Source organism: Callionymus lyra, chromosome 19 (assembly GCF_982586985.1).
Source record: "Callionymus lyra chromosome 19, fCalLyr1.hap1.1, whole genome shotgun sequence".
Lineage (NCBI taxonomy): Eukaryota > Metazoa > Chordata > Actinopteri > Syngnathiformes > Callionymidae > Callionymus > Callionymus lyra.
In genome coordinates this window covers 2,893,245-2,914,910 of record NC_141836.1, presented here as the reverse complement: position 1 = coordinate 2,914,910, position 21,666 = coordinate 2,893,245, and the positions used below count along the sequence as shown (strand labels likewise).

Sequence of the window (21,666 nt, the reverse complement as noted above, 5' to 3'; positions counted from 1 at the left end):
AAACTATTTAAAACTAAAGCCAACAAAAGAACATGGTCAGGAGCAGAAATTAGGATTTTATTAGTAGACATTTCCCGTGTGTATTAATCTATGAAGCCGTCGACAGTATGGATCGGACCCTCACCGTCCCACACCTCAACAAAACATCTGGTACAATCCTGGCGACACAAACCTTGTTTAAATACTATAAAAATAATTCAATTGCACAGAATAATATGCCGTCTCGCTCATTACCTTTGTGTACACATTTACAACATCGTGACGAACCAGGAGGCAAATTTATTGGAACAGAATTGAAAATGGAAAAAAAAAAAACAGAAGGAAAATCGATTGATTAATTCAAATTGTAACAGGAGGAATGTTGGAAGCTTAATTACTTTACATTTGATTTAGTGTTGGATGAAGTAACGCGTCGTTTAGATCAGGAATAAATAAATGAGCAGCTGAACAAGTGCAGCGTCTCATCCGGAGCCTGTGTTTGGTCGGATGGCACAGGAAGATAAAGGCAAGCGTGTCAAAAATACCAAACAAAAGGAGAGGCGTCGTGTAGATTCACCGATTAAAACAAATAAAATAAAACTCTTCCCCCTAGATTTCAGTTTCCTCATCGGCCGATTCAAGGGATGAAACTTTAAACCGTTTTCCTGCTCAACATGTTCTACAACAACTTATCATTTAAAGGATTTATGACGTATTTTTGAAAGTCAATTCAAACAGAAACTACTTGGAACATATTTTACAGTATAAAGGAAGGCTTTTTATTTTAAAGAAACACGTCTTTGCAGCCCTTCAAAATAAAACTAATCTAGCAGACTAAAACCACAAATGTGCCATGAGCTGCTCAATGGGGTCATTAAATGTAAGATTATAAAGCTGTTGAAATTCTAGACATTTATACGATATTAACAAAGTTGTGATTGATATTGTTGCTCTACATGATAAATATTTACGTGAGATTTAAACTCCAGTGACTGGATGCAAACATGAAGAGCTCGTGAGGTTTGACGGTGAAGGACAGACAGACGCTCAACTATGTGGCGAGACGTGGTCGGCTCTCACTACGAAACACATTCATCAACACTTTATTAAGGTCGTCCTGATGCAAAGTTGTGCCCGAAACTGAGCTGCCGACAGGTTCTAACGTCACCTCCTTCCTCTTTACAATAGTGTTTTGGAGAAAGTAGCGCCCCTAGATGTCGATACGTTCCGAGCCTCCGTTCTTAAGGGGTCTCGCCTACATTAGACGCTCCAGCAGTGGATAATGATGACGTTCAGCATCACAAGTACATGAAGAATGTTAGAATCGTGCAACGATGACGGTGAGATCGCTAATAAACTTAAGGGTTTGCGTCGATTTTCCCACCGTTCACGCAGTAAACACTTGGTTATTATGGCTTAACGTGTCTGTAAATGTTTACATAGTTAGAATTGTTACGACAATCTCTTTTCAAATCTTCTCACTTGCTCAAGGCTTTAGAGAAATCTTCAAATTAATGTTTAATTGGGTATTTTTTAGTGAATTATTAGCAGGTTCCGGACCCACGTCCCTCCAGGCTAGCATGAGTAAAGCAGTGGAGACTCAAGCCCGAGGTTTCTTTGACCGGCACCAGCCGATGACCTCAAACTGCTACTTTGATTTGGATCAGGTAAGAATGTTCCCGTTCTTTCATTCTCCACTTCCGTGTCATCGGAGACACAGTGTGGCATGTTGTTTTCAGTCTGCTGCCACTAGAGATAAGCGGCTCTAATGTCAATAAAAACACCTGCTCTCTGTCGTGTGTGTGTGTGTGTGTTCAGTGCCAAACCAGTTAAAGGACAATAAGACAACTCGTTGTTGGGCCACGTCTGCTTATCACTACAACCATGTTGAGAAATTCAAATGTATCTAAAAAAGGTGAAGCGGTTCCTGATCTTCTTTTACAGGTTCACGAGAAAGAATAACCGAATACGTTGCTCTAAAGACTGCGACACACAGAGACATCTGCTGGTCCATAGGTGACTAACCTAGTTAGATGGGAGTGAAGAAAGTATAAAATCCTGAAGACTGGGGCATCAAGCTGGGGGGGTGGGGGGGGTCTTTTGGCTTCTTCATTCATTGGAAACTGCACGGGGGGGTAACTGAGGACGAGCAACTAGAGACGCTGAAGTCAGAGAAGAAGATTCAAAGTCAGTCAGACTGATGACAAGGCATGTTTAGATATCTTAGAAGGGCGGGGCTGGAGGTCGGCATCCATCAGTAGATGTCTGGCAGATCCCGGTAGCTTCTGTTGAAATATCCCCCGGAATATATCCACTCCTGGGATCCGGTGCAGGGGTTGGTGCCCATCTGGAACCACCTGGGAAAACAGGATCATATCTGTGAGTGTAACTTATGAAGAGGAGGATTCTAGCTACGACTTGAACCGGTTTGTTCAGAAACTATTGAAAAATGTGGCGCCCTCACCTGGTATTCCACTCTTCATCGCTCCTGCTTCTCTCCTTTCTTGCCATCCTCTGCTTCTCCTCCAGCCTCTCCTTCTCTTCACTCGCCTTGTCTGCAACAACAAGGAACCACTTTGAGCCACAATCGAAGCTCTCGTCTCGCCGGGATCCATTCACCGTTATTAAACCGTTATGGACTTGGATGTTAATTACCCATGTTGCCGTTCTCCATGGCTCTGATGTCGGGCCGAAACCGACAGTCAGTGGGGGCCACGGTGGCCTCCATGCCGGGGTTCAGCTCATTGAGAGACATCGCAAAGTTGGTGAAATTGTACATCTGTAAAGATCAAAATGAATGACATTTATCTCACCTGCAGTACATTTCATACAAAACTGGATACAATTCAAATCAAAATAGATTTTAAAACTAGTTGTAAAAGTTTCAAGTCAGGGGTCTCAATTTGCTCGGGGGCCACTAATCGTAAATTCTTCTAGAGACTGGCTGCAGGCTCGGGGGTCTTTCAGCTGTTTTTCTGTACGTCTTTGAAATAAATTTATATTTGTATGAAAATATACTTAAATAGTTATTGGACTGCCTTGCTGGGCCTGCATAAAAACGATACGCCTGCTTTACAGCCTTGTATCTATAGAATCCTGCTTGATTCACACCTGCATAAAGATGTTTTAATCTCATATTCCCACTAAAGCTCATACACCTGCCTTGGACCTTCACTCTACACCGTCAAACTGTCTGCATCGCGATGACAACAAACATTCTTCTTCATGTTGAAACACCAGTTTTAACTTCATTGAGAGGGTCGGTGGGTTCAACTTTTACGTACCTTGGTCGAGTGCGGCGGTCTGGAGTCTATCCTCCACAACAAAGTACTTCCTGGCACGACTGACACCGTCTCCTGGATTTCAGGCATGTCGTCCGCATCATCGTCTGCCCTCTCCGGCTCGTCCTGCAAGAAAAAAACAAAAAAGATTGACCTTTTAATATCTATTGTTTACACAGTTGAACAAAATTAAATTAATTTAGCTCACATTTTTGTGTTTCTTGTTATCTCCCTTCTTCTCTGACTTCTTGTGAGCCTCGTACGCCTGGACATCAACACCCCATATGCACTCGGTCCACTTGCCGTAGACGACAAATTGCTTCTTTTTGCTGCAGTAAAATACAAATGTAATACGACAGTAGAAAAAAAGCTGAAAACCTTTGCAGTAATCTGTTAACATAGTAACTTGAGAGAAAGCACAAACCTCTTGTCCTGGATATATCCCTCCACTCTGTGCAGCTCCTTGCCAAAAATCCCACACGGTTTAAAATTCAACACACACTTGTCTCCAGTCCTGAAGAAGAAAAAAGACAAAAAGAAAAGAACAGAGGCGGAAAAGAAGAAATAGTTAGAACCTCTTCCTCGGACTGTTGAATGCTTACAAACGTATTTTCCGTTTCATCCGTGGTGACATTTAATATTGTTAAGCAAAATAAATACTTAGTGGATATTTTTAAATACTTATCAACGTAATCTAAAAAAAACACACAATAGCGCGTCTCAGATCTTCTCAACTGTGCGATTCATACGTGACTCAAGCAGGTAAATGCAATGACATACAGACACATTGCTCACCTGTGGTTGACTATCTCGACAGTGCCGTACTGCTCGATCCACAGTTTCCCCAAAATAACGTTGTGCACACAACAATTTGGGTTACTCCATGTGTACGCCTCGTTATACCTGGAAGATACCATTTGCTTGGATCAGAACATTTAAGCAGAATCCTGAAAACACAGATAAAATGATGACGAAAGCCCTATTTCCACGGGATTAGTAAGTATTACCTGTGGACCTCTGGTAATTTGTAATAATTACGGAGAATGCCTGAGTTTTAATCCCGTGTGAATGCACCATGTCTGTGATCTGTAATGTAATAATTCTGCCGCAAATGACCTACAGTTATTCAACAAACACAGACGTCGGGTGATAATCCTAATCCCGTGCGAATCCGCATGTTTGCAATTCTGAATGCCACATATATGCCACGAATACACTCGGTTACACAACTGTAACAGTGTCTCTTCTGTAAGAATAATGTTGGGGCACATTTATGTGCAGCTCTCGCTGTTGAGCGTCTGCACAAGTTGAGAAACAAAAGAAAATAAACGCTTGTCCATGTTATCTTCTCTAAATGAAGAACGCTTGGTTACACCAACTTTCTCTGTCTTTTTACATGTGTATCTCTAGGTAATGTCAGTAAAATGTCTATTTTACAGACATCGCTTATCCCGTGTGAATGCACTTAAAATAACACAGAGGAGGTCATTTACAAAACACAGAGGTCCCCAAGTAATACTTATCCCGTGAGAATAGAGCTTATGATACACATCTTTAAAAGAAAGAAGAAAAAAAAAGACACCAATGTATTGGAAATGACAGATAGAAGGACAGATCTGCATGAACTCACTTCAGTAATTCTAGAGTAATGGTCCCTTTCGGCTCAGCTTCTACACTCTTGCCCCAGAATTTCAGTTTGGGGTAGATGGAGCCGTGGAATACAAAGTCTCCACCCAAGCTCTCGGCATGGAAGGCACTGACTGGAGGATGATGGGATACCTGCTCCGACACCAACCGGAAGCCTTGATCTTCCCTGTGATCAACAAAAACAAACAACATTATTGACGTCGTTCTTGACGAGTTGTTTTTACCGGTCCTGTGCGCACCTGACGAGTTCATAGGTCTCTCCTAGCAGAGGATTGAAGGGTTTTCCAGTTCTGTCCCACTGTGATGCAACTGCTGACACAGCAAACGCAGCTACCGCCTGACAGAAGAAACAAGATTGACTTTTTTGTACGCGTGTATATCCTCGTATGAGTGCAACAATGTCTGACCTGCATTCGTTCCAACGGATCCGACAGTGAACAGGCTCTGTTGATGAGGTAAGTATGTTCCATGTATTCTGTGATTCTCTGCAGGAAGCTCAGAGGCTCATTGAAGACGATTGGCATGGTGATCTTCGACAGCTCCTAAAAGATAAAAAGGGGTCAAATGTAATAACAAACTGTGTTAAACGTCAAGCGGGCAGACTTAGAAACTGGAAGATCGTACCAGTCCAATACATTTCTTTAGGATGCTCCAGACACTGACGTTGCTTCTCGAAAACATGGGAGCAGGCAATGATGTCCTGCGATCGAAAAACAAAACATTTGTCTTGTGCCAAACAGTTAATGAACCAAGAAGAAGCTTCACTAACTTAGAGAACATCTCTGGGCATCTTAACTTTGTAAGAATTCAAACAATGCTTGATCATTATCCACATCTGGAACATTCCACCTGTGCTTACACTCCATATGATAAGTTTGAGTTCAGAAATAATTTAAAATAATTAAAAAGAATCAAAATAGAGACACTAAGTGTTTTCTAATGAGAAAGAATTCGACTAGGCGGTGAAAATGATTAGCAAGAGAGCTTAGGAATGCAGGAATACCTGTATTTCTTGATGCCGTTCTCCTGTGGCACAGATCCATTGTTCTTCTGACTGCCAGCGAACACAAGTGCATCTTTAAAACTGGCCTCCGACACCCCTTCATACGACTCATCTGAATCCAAGCCTGAGAGAGAAACACACATTCTTAGTGAACACTTCTGGAGGTTCAATGTTCTGCGGGTTGAAAGTGTTGCCGGGTGATAAAGTCATCAAAAGCATCCAGGTGGAGTTCAAGTCAAATTAAGGAGGGACCTCAGTAGAAGCTTAAACTAGACTCGATGTTTCAAATAGGTTTGGGAAGAACAGAAACACCACCCTGCCTCTTAAGGCACGGCCTTTTATTTTTTGTCATACCTGAAATAATTGGATAATATCTCACACAAGAGAAGAAGGACAAGAACATTCCAAAGCATTTAAGAAATGATCACAAGACATTTACTGGATCATTTAACTAAATTGTCCAAGAAGCAGTTTTATTTCTATACTTTCCCAGAGTCAGTTTGAAGTTGATTTATTAATGACCACAAAACAATTGTGATTTATATACAAGTCTATAAAAGATACACTTAAAACAGTCTCTTGAACACAAGGTCAAGTGTCTAAATATTTTATGAAGCTTTTGATAGCAGCGTGTAGCTGCGTCCAGATCGATAAACTTCTCTGACCACAGCGAGGCTAGTTTCTCCCGGTTATTTTCAAATAATAATCGAGAACAAGGGTTAACACAAGTATTTGGTATTGAAACGTTCGATCCAGATACGTTACTCATATTCAAAAGTATCCCTTATTTTTTTATTTTTTTTTAACTATACTTGAAGCTTGTCGTCATAGATGTGGTTTCACAAATGTTTTTGATTATTAATATTTAACATGTCGTTCTTTAAATTGTTACATGTTGTAACGCAGGTCATTTTGCACTTTTATGATAATATATTAATTTCCTTTTAATCTAAGGTTCATATTTATGCTTAAGTTATTGAAAATGGCATCGAGTATCAGTGTAAAGTAGAACATTTTATCATGGTTTCAACCCAATCATTATCGTCAACAACTACAGTGCTTTAATAGATGTTGAGCTGCTTATCACGGAAGACTTTTGCGCTCAGGATTGTGACAGAAGAATATAAATAAGAAGCTTCAAATTGGAGCATACACAAGAATAGCAAACCTGTTTATGAGTAAACACTGTTGATATCGTTTGTTGTTAACAACCTTGGTAAATAATGAGACGACAAACTCTTTCTGAAAGCAAACTGACGGATCAATTTACAAGTTTTATTCAGATCTTTTCTTAATTTTATGTAAAAAATAAAATAGAAGTGGAAAAACTTGCTAAATATGATTCCCTATGTAGCACAAAATGTAGTATAATATATTGGAAACTCACAAAGAAATGATCCCATGTTAATATCATCACATTTATCAATCAAAATAACTCCACCAGACAACAGATCTTTCAGTTCAAAAACAACATTAGCAGACTATGTTAGATTGAGACAAAGGTAAACCTACCAGTTACGGCATCGAAAAATTCATCCTCATTGTTCATCTTCCAGCACCAGAGCCGACCAGTTGATAAGGTAAGACGTCCAACTTCTTAGCACATGTTCCCTCTGTTGGCAGCACCTCCGAGTTCCTCTGGAGGGCGATTTGACAATGAATTTGGAAGGCAAACAGTGAATCCTTCTGCCGGTTGAAAATGTGAATCAGGTCAAATTTGTCGTTTGCTTAACCTCCTCAAGTGGAGCAAATGGAGACCTGGAAAGACAAAAGGTAAAATTCCAATGAGTTATTTGTAAACTTGAGGGTAAAGGACAGTCAACAACCAACAATAGACAAAAGATCGCACTGTAAGAGCTTTGACAGACTTTTTATTATTGTGATTTGGGAGACGACAGAGAATGCTGACTCATAAAACCATTTTCAACCAGAAAAATGTGCATCTAGTTTTGCTGACCAACAACTTTTTATCATGGGCTGATGAGTACAAACAAGAAGATGAGTTTTCTCGTCCAGTACTTGCATAACTAGGACAAGACTGCCACGGGCAGCTGAACCCTTTGTTTCCTTACTTGCAGAATAAAGCTGAACGTAATTCAGTAGAATTTTCTGTGCAAATGCTAGAAAAGAGGAGTAATTGTTCAGGTTTTAACAGCTGAACAGTCAACCCGAAGATCGCCACAAAGCCTGTGAAATATTTGGAACAAAAAACAATCCTGATAAACTGTGTATAGTCTTCAAATGCCTTCAGGGATTGATAGAAATAAACAAATCAGGATTATACTCCAGATTATGTCTATGATAAAATACAAGACATTAACAAAATCATGTGTCAATTGTGTCTTCAAATACATCTGAGCACATAATAATGAAAGACACAAACCAAAAGTCAAATATTTCATTACATACACGGTAAACAGGCCTTACACATTTTCAATATTGACGGACATTGACTCATGCTCAGGTGTCACGGGTTATAGGTGTAACTGTACTGTAAACTGTGAAAGTCTGCACCGAATGCTATGATCGTACTGATGTGGGCTTTAACTATGCTTTGGAAACACTGACCTTGGAGTCAAAGGTTGACCTTGTGGCCTGAAACAAATGATGCTGAATGAGCTGATAATGCTGAGCTCATTTTCAGTACTAAATTATATTTATCTAACCAATAACAGCAGCAACAGTAGTCATAATAAAACAAACTGCTCACAAAAGACAAACAAATTACGATATCTGGCTTAAACGTTACGAGTTACAGGCCGTTCCAATCCGTCTTTAATTCAAGACTTGCTTAAGTAAACAGGTTCCTCGCCATCTAGCAAACGCACACTCCCTCGAACAGAAAGTTCTATTAATATAACGATAACCCTTCAAGTGTATTTCTCTTGACCTTAATAATCATGTGCTTCTTTTCAAGTTACAACCCATCGTCGATTGAGCTGTATTTAACACAGCACTTGGAATTCAGGTGCATCAGATGCAGGGTTACGAATACAAGAAAGCTCCACGGACACATCTATTTGATAACACACCCATGGTAAATAATCTCCACTGATCAAGTCCGACTCTTCAACCAGTAGATAATAACAAGTCGGACAGAAACTCTAGTGGAACTTTTGTTTGTGTTAAACATAACCGTTCTTGACTGAAGGCCAATTTAAAAAAGGAAATGCTTTTTTGCGTAAAATATATTTAGTACAATAGCAGTTTCATAATAAGTTTAAAAAAAACCAACTCTTTAAATGGTTATCACTGTTTCCGTCCTCTGGGTTCAAGCACATTCTGATCTTATCCATTTATTGTTTTTCAACAACATGTTTATTATATAACCCTCCAAGTGGGTACTCCAAAGCTGTACAGAAGGTTTTTAATCCATTTAATCACATTCAATTTACATTAGATTAATTGTATAAACATTATATCATATTTATTTAAAGGGCTAAAAACTATGTTAATCTTTCAAGTCAACATAAACCGAGTCATTCATGAAACATAATTATGTCTGAAAAGCCCATAAAACAGGACAATCGGTAAGATGTTTTCATTTCCTTGACCCAACCATACACAGATTCACAATGATCTACCCTTATTGATCATTACTCAACATTCTACCTCAAGCCTCACCTTCATTCTTAAACTAGCACAGGACCATCAATGAATACTTTTTTAAAAAGGTCAATTGATGGTCTAGTCAACGGTCCTGCTTCCGTGCTACTATCCTGTTGAACTAAACTAAGAGAAACCACAAGAGACACAAAGACTGGCGACACAACTTAAAACTATTTAAGGACCTGAGCTTCCGACACTAAAGCAGTCTGACTCAAAACAAACACACCTCTTTTGTTCTATCCACACACACACACCTACCATCATTTTAAACACCTGAAGTAGATGACAATTGTGCTATTGGAGCATTAGAAAATTAATAATATGAATCAGAGGAAATAAATAGACTTGAAAATAAAATCATTGTAAATCCCTAGAAAAAAATAATCCTATGTTGCGTTTACAACTCTATAATGTCAATAAAATAAACAATAAAATAACAATAAAAAATGTCTGATTTGAATATTGTTGTATCAAACAAACATACCAGGCGCTCAATAATGTTTAAAAACTATAGATCGATATCCAGTTTTTAAAGGGAACAATGTCAAGCAAGATGGGCAGCAATTAAAGAGTTGACAAAAGAAGTAGCTAGAAAACTTGAGCTAAAATGTTGACCTTTTATAGAAAAGAAGTTGATTCACTTTGATGAACAAATCCTGAGAAAATGAATTCCAAAAAAAAGGAAAAAAAACACTTAATTCGAGTAAGATGATGGGGGTTGAGGGATTCACATAATAGTATTTTACAAATCCAATTATACACGCCGTGTTTACAAGCAAATAGTTGATAAGCTTGAGCGTGCAGGTTTCAGGATTATAAACACAACCAACTGTTGGTCTCTTGTTTGAACAACATAGAGGCATATAGATAGAGCATTAGAGTTGCCATAGAAAACAAATACAAAGAGGAACTCAAGGAGCAAGGTTCAGGACGTGTGATATGTATTGACAAAGCATGTTCCGTTGTAAAGGAAGTTTCATTTAATTTAAGTGTCATTTTTTCTCCACTGAACACAATGAACCGCTGCTTGAATGCACTTATTTTGTGTTTCAAAGCATATTGATTTGTAAAATGTTGTCGATGTCAGCGTCCGTGTGTCGCAATCTACTTTTTGAAAGACATTGCAAAACGTAACCTTTGTTCACACGTTTCCACAGCATCAGTGTTTGCCACTTTAAATGGACGGCTAAAGAAAACACAAGTGACATCATTTTTTTGTAGAATTAACCTTAAATTAACCACTTTTTGAGTGACACAACAAATTGCCGATATCTTCTCAGAGAACCACAAAAGGGATTATTGAATTAGATGATTACTGGCCAGATTACTAGAGTCCGTTAAACTTGCATAAACGCTATTTAGCTAGTGATAAACATGGGAGGAATAAATAACTTTTGGCATCTGCTCATAATTGCCAGACCCATTTAGAAGTGAAACGGTTATTACGCTTCATCTGATCAGGGACTAATCTGTTGTGGCAGCTGACCCAGGTAACCCAGACATCGGTCTTACATCAACAACCTGGAACCTCTCCTGAGAGACCACCAGGTACTTAGAGACAGACGATATTAATTAAACATTTACAGTACACGTCCCTACAGCTCGGTACAATATACATCTTCAATTCTGTCCCACTCGTTATTACGCGATGCGTTCGAGGACGGTGTCAGACGGTCGAGCAGAACGCATACTCGGGCGAGACATTAACAGCCAGTCGGTTCAGATGGAAGAGTTTCCGCCTGGAAGGGTTCTTGAGCGAGCGAAACAACATCAACGATGGTGTCAAGTCAAAGAGACCTAGGCACCAAAAAATAAATAAAGCCTCTGTTAGGACTTGCAGATAGGTCAGAGGTCGACGTTAAAAAGTGAGGAATGTTTATTTAGGTTATCTTGGGGAAAATAGATGCTACGACTAGTGTAGTTCCACTTGGAAGATAGAGCTTTACATTTAATATACTTATATGATCTTGAAGGTAATTAGTTTAGTTTTAACTGTCAAATTTCAGGCTCCATGCAAAGTCTATTTACACATCACGACATATTAGTATTTATACAAATAGACATTATTATTATTATCTACCTCAAGCGATCCTATTAAGATTTAACCTAATAATTCAACTGCTGCTGTCGTTTCACAAACCTCAGGCCATCCCTGTGCCTTGCTCAAGGACAGTTGACACTTCTGGAATAAGTCACATTAAATGTACACAATTGCCTAAAGTTACAGAGCCTTCAATTCTAGAAAAGGTTGACGGATTCCAACGTTAAAACTCAACTTAAATACATGTCAAATTCAACAACAAACACATCGACAAACTCGTCCTAATGTGCGAGTTGACACGAGATTATGTTGACAAAGTCAACGATTGCTTAAAGAATTCACGAACCATTAAACATGACATGGATAATATGTAGTTAAAACATTTTTAAGGAAGGTTGTTTTCGAGAGCACTGAGCACTGACAGCTAGCATCTACGTTAGCGGGCGGGCTAACGAGAGGATGCTAGTTAGCACCAGGACCTCATTCCACAAACGACAAAAAAAACGTATTTAAACCCCGCAAGTAATTATTACTCAACCATTAAAGGATAAAAAGAATGTTTTCTCACCACAGCGGTGACCGAGAGGCTCAGCGAACCCCGAGCAGATGAGCAGGAACTATAGTTTCTAGCCTTGGGTTGACACAGAAGCGGAAGTCCAGTGTGGCAGGAGGACGACGTGAGACGAATGATAGACAGGATCCTCCGCCAATCAGGGACCGGAACGAAAGTCACCTGCCAATCAACGCGCGTCATAGAGGCGGGTACAGAACAGGGCCTGTGAATTTCACAACTTCTTAACTTGTCAAAGTGAAATCTACAATAAATAATTTAATTAAACTTTTTAATGTTTCGTATATTGTTTTTAACATGTGACACGTACTTGCGGAAAAGGTGCCTTTTTATTTTTTGCTACTTTCCCAAAGTTACATAAGTGCTTTGATGGCGTGATGAGGAGAATAGAGGCGAGAAGTGAAGAAGAGATGAGTGTGTGTGGATGTGTGTGTGTGCGTGTGTGTGTGTGTGTGTGTGTGGCAGGAAACTAAATGGTTCCATTGACACTCACAGTAGGAAGCAGGGACTCGCACATACATAAGCACATATACAAACACGCAGAACATAAACACAAAGAATCAATTAGTGATGGAATTTAGTTCAAGTCCCAGCCTGGTTTGAATTTATCAGATAAAAAAAAGGGGGTAAAAGCTCTGTTTTAATATAATAAACCTGGATTATCACATGCAATTAAATAGTCAGTGTCTGTTAAAATGATGTATGTGAATATTTGTCATTTATTGTTTGCCAGGATTACAGTTTGATCCATCGTGTGGATTCTCAAGTTGCAGTTACTCCTGCTCTCCACTAGATGGTAGAAGAGCCGTTATAAAACACAGCAGAGGGATGTATATATAAAAAGTATAAATATTAATATTAATAAGTTAGAAATAGTGCAATATAGTATAAACAGAATAAATCAATAACATAAATATTGCATATAATAATTAATGTATATAAAGTATAAATACAAATAAGTTAACAATAGTGCTAATATGTTCAAATAGAAGGCAGGTGATGAGTATGATGGTGAGGTTCTGACTCAGATCTCTGGTCACATCCTGTGTTTACTGTCAGAGAAACAGATAAACATCATGTAATGGATGATCAGGAAGAAGAGTTGATTTATGCTGTTCAGGTCATCATTGCTCTGTGTTAAGTGTCTATATGAGGTAGTATTGATTCGCATTTATCACATTAAAATGATCTCAATTGTATTTAACAAGAAGAATTGTTTTGTGTGTGAACTACGGAACCAACTGCAATACACATATCAAACTTAAAAAAGCACGTAGTCAAGATAAAACAAGGTAAAATAAGGCATTGCCGGCTAAAGAGAAAAGAGAGGCGTCTATCCCAGCTACTCGGGGCGAGAGGCGGGAGACACCCTGAACAGGTCCCCAGTCTGTTGCAAGGCAAACAGAGACACATAGTAATTTAATTATTTTCATTTAGTCAGGAAAATAGGCACTTGGACAGGAAGTGTAGTGATGGGGAAAAAAACAGCATGAATTAATTTAAAAAAGATAAAAATAAGTGTCAACGTCGTAATGGAAATTCATTTTCTTCCTCAGCCGGTGGATCACAGTGGCAGTGCTGATGCAGCCGGTCCGGTGACACACAGTGACTGCTTTCCAATTACTGGACTGAGGATAAGTTGCAAGTGCAGCGATTCCTATTATTGTCTTTCTTCATCTTGGCAAAGCCGAGGGGAAACTATTTACACTTTTATTCCGGCTGTCTGGTGGAGGTCGACACAGTGATGAACAAGCATCTGTTTTTCTATCACGATTCATTGATTCAAGGCTTGACACGGGTCTCAACAACACTCTGTTTACAATGCTTTTAAACATTTCATACAGACAACAATTAAAGACACAATTACATTTGTATTTAAACTGAGTTAAAACATGTTTTTTGTGAGTCATATTTTATAGCAGAGAGACCGTTGAGGTGGTATTGTGTCAATACAGCAAATGTTGCCTCATTTTGGTAGAAGGTAAATATCCCAAGGCCTCGAAGCAGCCGTTAAGCACCAGCTGGTCCAGGACTAGTCCTTAACTGGAAGAACAAGTGCTACTTCCTGATCTGTTCTTGTTGTTTTCTTAGGCTCCTGGTGCCGTTTGGCGACTTAATAACGGTTGTGGATTTACTGTTACTGCGTTTGATGTTTAATGATGACTTTTCAGTTGTGCAGGTTCCACGTCTGAATGTTCACATGTAATCTGACGCAGGAATCCTGCAGCATCCTTGAATTATTCATCGATCACATGATGCAACGGGCCCTCGTTCTGTTTACTATTCGACCGCACGATTTATCAGGGTTGATACGTTACATTCATGATTTTTATTATTTAGTAATAATGTTGCAATGGAAACCCTAACAATAAATCGTGTTCTTTGAGTCCATATTTTTTTTATGTCCCACAAGTTGATACAAAGCCATCTGAAGATTCTGTAAAACAAAATCAAACAAGGTTCGACCTGCAGTGCAGCAGAGGAAAATAATTGCTCCAACATTCTTCATAAATCATTTACAGAGAGCAATTCTGACTGGACAGCCTTCATGGTTGAATGACTGGAGTTAAATGTTAAAAAAAGAGCAAGACTACATACAAAAAAAATTCAATTTGAGTGATTTAAATGGACATAGATCAAAGATATACATAATGTTATTATTAGAGTCGTGGGAACAGATGAAAGTTCACCACCTGCTCTTCCCCACATTAATAATAGAACTATTCATCTGGTGAGGCGGTCGGATACCAAACCTCAACTTGAGACTCTCACAAGATTCTTGTCAATTTTCCTTTTTTATTAGATACTTTTTTAAAAGAACTAAATGATTAAATGATGCGCCGTCCAGACTTGCATCAAGTAGAACAAACGGAGCTTGATATAACCTGAGAGTAGCGTTGCCATGTCGACCAGGAGTCAGGTGAAGCTTCGACCTCCCACAATAGAAACAAGTTAAATTAGTTATGATGTCCATGTCTGTGTAGCCTTTAGAAATGCAAACATGCAAGAGACGTTGACATTACAGTAGGAGGTGATACTGAAAAAACATTATGTAATTCATTATACGAGTTTAATGCAAACTATGTAAATATACGTTTTAATTTCAAAACAAAGTAAAGCAAAAGAAACACAATTATTTTGTTTTTATTTTAAGGGACCAGGCAGGACTAGACCTGATCATATTTATCAGGTATTATTTATCGGGTATATATTATTATTATTATTTATCGGGTATATATTTATCATATTTATCGGGTATTTATCCATCGTCTTTACTGCTTTGGTTCACATCCTGGGAAAGTAAATAAAAAGGAAAGAAACCTTCACAAAACCTGACTGGGAATATACACAGTATGTTTGGACTGTTGTCCAAGTGGGTTATTTGACACACGAGGACGAGATCAAGACATTGATTTCTGTCTATGGACCTGCAGCACTGCAGACCATGGGTTCGGTCCCACCATTGCAGCATATGGATCAAGGTACTGAACATGCTTGTGTTGCTGGAACACAGTATTTTTTATAATAAAGCTGGACTCAGATATTATGATGTGAGGAAAAAAGCGAGTTAAAATTGTCTTCTTTAAAAATGACTTCCACACTTTTAAAATGAGATCTTAACAGTTGAATCCATGAAGGGTTTGTTCTGAGGGGGGGCAGCAGAGAGCTGCAGACCTGAGACACACTAGTCTCTCTCTCCTTCGGAGCCACATCCCGTTATCTGGGCGGAGAAAGAGAAGAACCTCCTGCCTCTCGCTCCTCCTTCATAGCAACAAACGACCGCTTCTGTTGACCAGACGCTCCGAGGATCTCCTTTTTAAATCCTAAACCACTGGATTTTCTTCCACGGTCATCGTTTCCCAGCGAGCAGCTGCAGAACCGGACCTTTTTTTGCTTTGGACCCGATCCACGAGTCTTTTGTCTGTCGATCCGGATCAACTTCTCGCCTCCTCGGACCCGGAGGTTTCCTTTCTGTGCTCCTCGTCCTCACCCCCTGGAATGAATGACAAAAACAAAGGAGGTTAATGTCCAAAACTCTGCGTCTCCCCTCCTGTTCGCTCCAGCCAAGGACCGGAGAGTCCATCTGCGACAGAAGATGGAAAACGGAGGCGGGACGGAAGGCTCGGGACCCCAGCACGCGGTGGCCCCGCAGGAGCCCCCGGTGACGACTCCCGGGGCCGACACCGCGGAGAAGAAGAAGGTGAACCGAGCTCCTTCTCCGGCTCGACCCAAGGACGTCCCCGGGTGGTCCTACACGAAGATCCGCGGGGGGATCGGGACCCCGACTCTGAGTGTGAAGCCGGGGGCCATTCATCTCGGGAGCCGCGTTTCCCGGCGCAGCCCGGTGGGGAACACGGGTGGGAAAGATGGGAAAACCGCGGGGAAATCTCCCGGGAAACCGTCCTCGACCCCCGCGCCCGGGACCAAGAGTTCTTCCGCCAAAGGGGTCAAGACCAGGAGGAAGGTCTCTGACGCCAGCACCGGCTCGGAGGATCTGTCCAGGGACTCGGGCGTGGAGAAGCTCTCGCCCGCCGACAGCAGCTCCGAGCTCTCGGACTGCGCCTCCGAGGAAAACAAACTCTCCGCGGACGCCGCGAGCAGCGACGCCGAGTCCAGGAGCAGCCGCGGCGGCGGAGCACCGGAGGCGGAGCCGCCGCTCAGGAACGGCACCTCGGCGGGCAGACAGACCGGTCGTCCGGCGGCGGAGAAGGAGCGCCTGGGCAGCGGGGGAGGGAGCGTGTCTCCCGGGGAGGAGCGCTCGACCACCTCCTTCGACAGCAGGGTTCCCGCGAGCACCTCGCTGGCCTTCTCCGACCTGACGGAGGAGCTGATGGACGGCGTGCACGAGGAGCTCGTGCGAGAGATCGAGGAGCTCAGGTCGGAAAATGACTACTTGAAAGTAAGTACTTTAACCTAAAGAGTCATTTTGAAAAGGAAACTCCCTCAACACGGCTCCAAACAAAGGATAAACATTCGATATCTTCTCCAAGACATTGATTTACTTCTTCACTGACTAGAAATCATTTAGTATTATTTAATAACTGTTGGCTTCAGACCCAAAAACATCCTTTCATCCGCCTGAGACTCTGTGTAGAGCAGCACCTGAGACGCATGCGCATTGTGAAGTAAACACCAACTATTTTCCTTCTACGCGTTACCTTGCTCACACCTTGCTAGTCTTGCTCACAAATCTGCCCAATAAACTAGGAATACAGTATTATCTTATCTGTTTATCTTCCCTTGTCTTATATTACTGGGTCATTTCCAGATAAGACTTTTTAGTAGGTAAAAAAAAACAACCCAAGATATTTTAGTGGTTTTACACTCAAATGAATTGTACAAAAAGTCATCTGGGGCGACGGTTATTTATCTATTCATGTAACTATTGGTTCAGTCTTTTCATTGATTTTCTGGATCTCTGGTTGTGTTATCAGTTTTATCTTGATCTTTAAAATATATACTTCATTGAATATTGTTTTGATTGTTTAAGCGCTTTGTGACCCTGGTCTGGAAAAGCGCTATAGAAATAAAAATTACTTACTTACTTACATATTAGAATCATTATTGAAAGGTCATTTAGGTTGTTTTATATATTAGTAAACAAAGGTTTACCACAAGGTAAAATGTGACATTTGGCAACACAATGGGCTCTTTTATTTAGAGAAGCTCTTCTAACGTGATGAATCAAAGAGTAATGTGCCCTCAGGTTTTATTCCCTCCACTGCCTGGCGATGTATAATAAAACTGAGGCTTCTTTTATGACCGACAACGTTCTACACAACTGCTTTAATGTGGTCCGTGATGTTGAGACCCTGCCATTATAGCTGCACTGAGAGCAGCGATGAGATGACTTGTCTTCTGGCGACACTGTTCTCACCACGTGTTCTGCTACTTAAGCATCGGATCGATACGTGGAAGCTTCTGAGGAGAGTGAGGCGAGTGAATGAGAAACCACGGCGGGTGGAGAGTTGATGTAACACTTCCATCTTTATCCTTCAACTCAATTACACAAACAACACATTTACAATTTTCTTTAACCATTTCCGCGGGAAGCACTGGAGCGTAAACCTGTTCAATGTTTGTCTGAAGGTTCCACGATGATGATGCCACAGAGAGTGACTTAAATTAAACCACTTAGTTTCAGGAGTGAAAACCATTCAAACCGCAGTGCATCATGGGACATCAGTTTCAGTGTAAAGGCATCTCAGAATTCCTTCCTGGTGTCGGCTGGCTGTGAAATTAAAAATGCACAAATCCACCCGCCTGGCTGATCAATCTTAATCGTGATTGATCGGCAAAAAGGGATCAATACCCCGTGAAACCCCTTGAGCACCTACTGGCGGTGACCGGACAAGCCGTTAATTGGCAGCGAATGATTGATGGGTCAGATCTTGATGACCACCTCGTTTGTTGCTGCCTTTTATGTGGCGAAACAATCGTGTCACACATTAGACGCACTTCACTGACCCTCAAGGTTGAATTGTTTTCAAGTAAAATTCAAAAGTATTACCAAAATATACTACTATAAGCAGAAAAAGGGACGTAAAAATGTTTGAATATCAAATATAAGTCTGTAGATTCGTCGTTATTAAGCACAGGTTATTGTTGAACAAATGTATTCTTAAGTTTAAGGACAGTCGTTTGTGAATAATTGTTATTTCGGGTTCAAGTCGAAGCTTGTTCCAGTCGTTCACGTGATTCGTCTCATGCTGTCGTGGCTCGTCTGCCGTCGTCTGGATGTAGGACAGTCATGTAACAGAGCTTCCTCATCGGACCACCCCAAGGCCTCATGGGAGTCTCTCCGCACTGTAATGAGCGTGTCTGCGGCGTGTTGTCGCAGCTGTGAGGAACAACTGGGTAGCAATCATGAGATCAAAACCGCACGTCGGCGACTTCCTCGTTCCGCCGCGTCGACACCAAATATTAAACAATAGTGAGCCAAATTAAAGTTCCACTAATTCTACATATAAACGACTCTGTTCGTGTTCTTTAGCAGCACCGGTCGCAGAGAACCTGCTCGCTCAGGAACCGAGCAGATGTTTCTTCAGCTTAGGTCCTAACACCGAGCAGACCTGCTGTCTAACCCAACACCAGATCGGTTCATCTGCTCTCCCGACTGTCTGCTGTACTCCCACATGACCGGGAACATCTTCTCCTCTCTAGTTAGCCATGAAAACCGGGTCAGTGGAGCACATCGGTTTGTTTCTGCTTCAGCACGGTCTCGCTGTCGGCTGTTTGCATATCAACCCCCGCTTGTTTTGGAGTTTCCTTCCTCCCTCATGTCACCATTCCTGCTGCCCTCGCTGAAGTGTCGGAGCTCCTGCTCGAGTCGAACGCTAAACATCTACACGATGGTAAATGGACTTAACATAAATGGTGAGATTCGCTTCCTTGGCATCTCGAGAGCGGCTGGTTCTGGAGAGTTTGTTGTTGCTGCAGAATTCCGTTTGACCCACATTCGCCGCTGTAACAAACCGTGACGGCACTACTACTACTCCAGCTGCTCCTCCTGTCTCACAAGATTACAGGTCATGGAGGAGATTTATTTAGCCTGGGAAGGTGAGGAAAAAAAACATATTTTGACTGCAACAGTGGAGGAATCTCATTTATATCTTAATGCCGCCGCACAAATGCCTTTTCCCCAGAGTGTCCGTTAGAAGCTAATTCAATATTTTAACAGTGACCTTTGGCCCCTTTGGCAGATTTGATGAATCAATAATGTATCATATTCCAACGCTCTCTCTTCAATCGCCTTCTTTTATGGCTCAGACTTGTGAACTCTCTTCGTGGTCGAGACAGATGCTTAACAGCTGCTGATTATCTTCCATTTCTAGGACGAGATGGAGGAGCTGAGGTCCGAGATGCTGGAGATGAGGGACATGTACATGGAGGAGGACGTCTATCAGCTGCAGGACATTCGACAGCAGCTGGAGCAGGTACACACTTAAAGACAATTTGACAATAACACCTAAAACTATCATTTTATAATGTTGTTTTTGAACTAAAACGACGTGATGTTTGCTCCGCAGGCGAACAAGACCTGTCGAATCCTTCAGTACCGCCTACGGAAGGCCGAGCGACGCTCCCTCCGGGTGGCCCAGACGGGACAGGTGGACGGGGAACTCATCCAGACTTTGGAGCAGGACGTCAAGGTACAAACCTAATATATTTAAAATATGTTGGCCACATGGGTCGGTCAATGAAACCAGTAAGAATGTGTGAAATGGACAATTTCTCCCATCAAAATTGTAATTATTGCATCAATCATTACTAAAAAAAAGTATCATTCCCAACACAAAAATCACGATTTAAACGGCAAGTTTAGCCTCAATGACGCTCGCACACACTGAACTATTTCAAGGACTCTTCAAGTGACAGACGGTTGATTTCATTACTCAAATTTGGCAGGAGCCGGGGTCACAAGATTCCACCCAACACAACTTCACTTATTTGCTGTTTTTCTTAGTTGGACAGTGTGTCTTAAGTTAACTGGACCACCCGTTACACATTAAAGATTTAGAAAACTATCTTGTTTTTTCTTCGAAAAAAGCAATCGAATAAAAATGTCTTTAATTCTCCAAATAGATTAAAAAAACGTAGTTTCTAATTAAATTAAGGACATTTTCTTATGATAAATAAGAACCAGAGTACATCTGGGATAATGAAGATGTTTTTTTTGTCATTTTGTATTAAAAAACAAAGACATTTTATTTATTTTATACAAATGGCATGAACATTTTAAAAGAATACCCCACAATTCACAATATATTTCCGTCAGATATACTTCGTATCCATGAGGATCCGTTGTTATGTTTTCCCAGACTCCCCTTGTGACCTACATTCTTCCGTTGAATTAAGTCACGGGAGATAACGTCACCATTCTTTCTGATTAGTTCCAATGTTCCAGTTAAACGTCATTGTTTCACGGTCTGAGCGAAAAGTCACTCACAACTGACCCTCAGGAGAATCACTTCTCTCAGGTGCTACATGTTTAGATGCAAGGATTCGCCGTCAATCGTTCCTCCTGCACGTCCATGTGACGCCGGCCACAATGAGGTCTTTATACCCCGAGCAACTGTGTGCGACCGTGATGTCATTCCCTGGAGGCCCCGCCCACTTTCTCTGTCAGCTGCTCAGTATCTGAGCCATTATTGAAGGAGGAAGGAAAAGGGAGTTGTGATGGAAAGAGGGGGAGGAGGGGTGATTGCTGACTTCCTGTTTGGGCTGTTGTTGGAATGAAAAAAAAAAAAGGGGGATGGCCACAGTTTGAAAGTTTGAACTGGCCAATACGAGGCAACAGACGAGAAGACAGAAACAACATGTTAATAGGGATTCATTAGTGAGCCATTTATGCTATTAGGATGATCAAGTTGTCATGGTAACGAAGGGCGTTAAACCCCATAAATAAGGTACAGTCTGTGGCTCCACTCACACTAGCACCTAAATTCCGGATTCCCTGGTTTCTTTCTCAACACTCTTGTGTCCTCTTGCCACGAGCAACAAAGTCATCTCAGGTTACTGCCGTCTGTTCTTT

General features: G+C 41.0%; 2 protein-coding genes across 2 annotated transcripts in view; one reads left to right on the top strand and one right to left on the bottom strand.

Moving 5' to 3' along the window:
• Window positions 1–43: 43 nt before the first annotated feature.
• Window positions 44–12,237, bottom strand: osbpl2b (oxysterol binding protein-like 2b). Its single transcript, XM_087782493.1, has 14 exons — window positions 12,129–12,237; window positions 7,423–7,668; window positions 5,911–6,034; window positions 5,532–5,607; window positions 5,315–5,449; window positions 5,147–5,244; window positions 4,891–5,073; window positions 4,056–4,163; window positions 3,685–3,774; window positions 3,469–3,589; window positions 3,264–3,386; window positions 2,635–2,758; window positions 2,444–2,534; window positions 44–2,336 (listed from the first exon to the last, which is right to left on the bottom strand). Exons 2-14 carry the CDS (start codon window positions 7,457–7,459, stop codon window positions 2,234–2,236), a joined length of 1,413 nt encoding a protein of 470 aa, XP_087638619.1. The 5' UTR covers window positions 7,460–7,668; window positions 12,129–12,237; the 3' UTR covers window positions 44–2,233.
• A 3,688-nt stretch (window positions 12,238–15,925) lies between these two features.
• The window catches only part of mtcl2 (microtubule crosslinking factor 2), a 44,306-nt gene continuing 38,565 nt past the window's right edge, over window positions 15,926–21,666 (top strand). Inside the window, exons 1-3 of the mRNA XM_087780970.1 lie at window positions 15,926–17,031; window positions 19,967–20,068; window positions 20,162–20,284. Of these exons, the coding sequence (XP_087637096.1) occupies window positions 16,135–17,031; window positions 19,967–20,068; window positions 20,162–20,284 (1,122 nt within the window). The 5' untranslated portion in view covers window positions 15,926–16,134. The remainder of the gene's footprint in view (window positions 17,032–19,966; window positions 20,069–20,161; window positions 20,285–21,666) is intronic.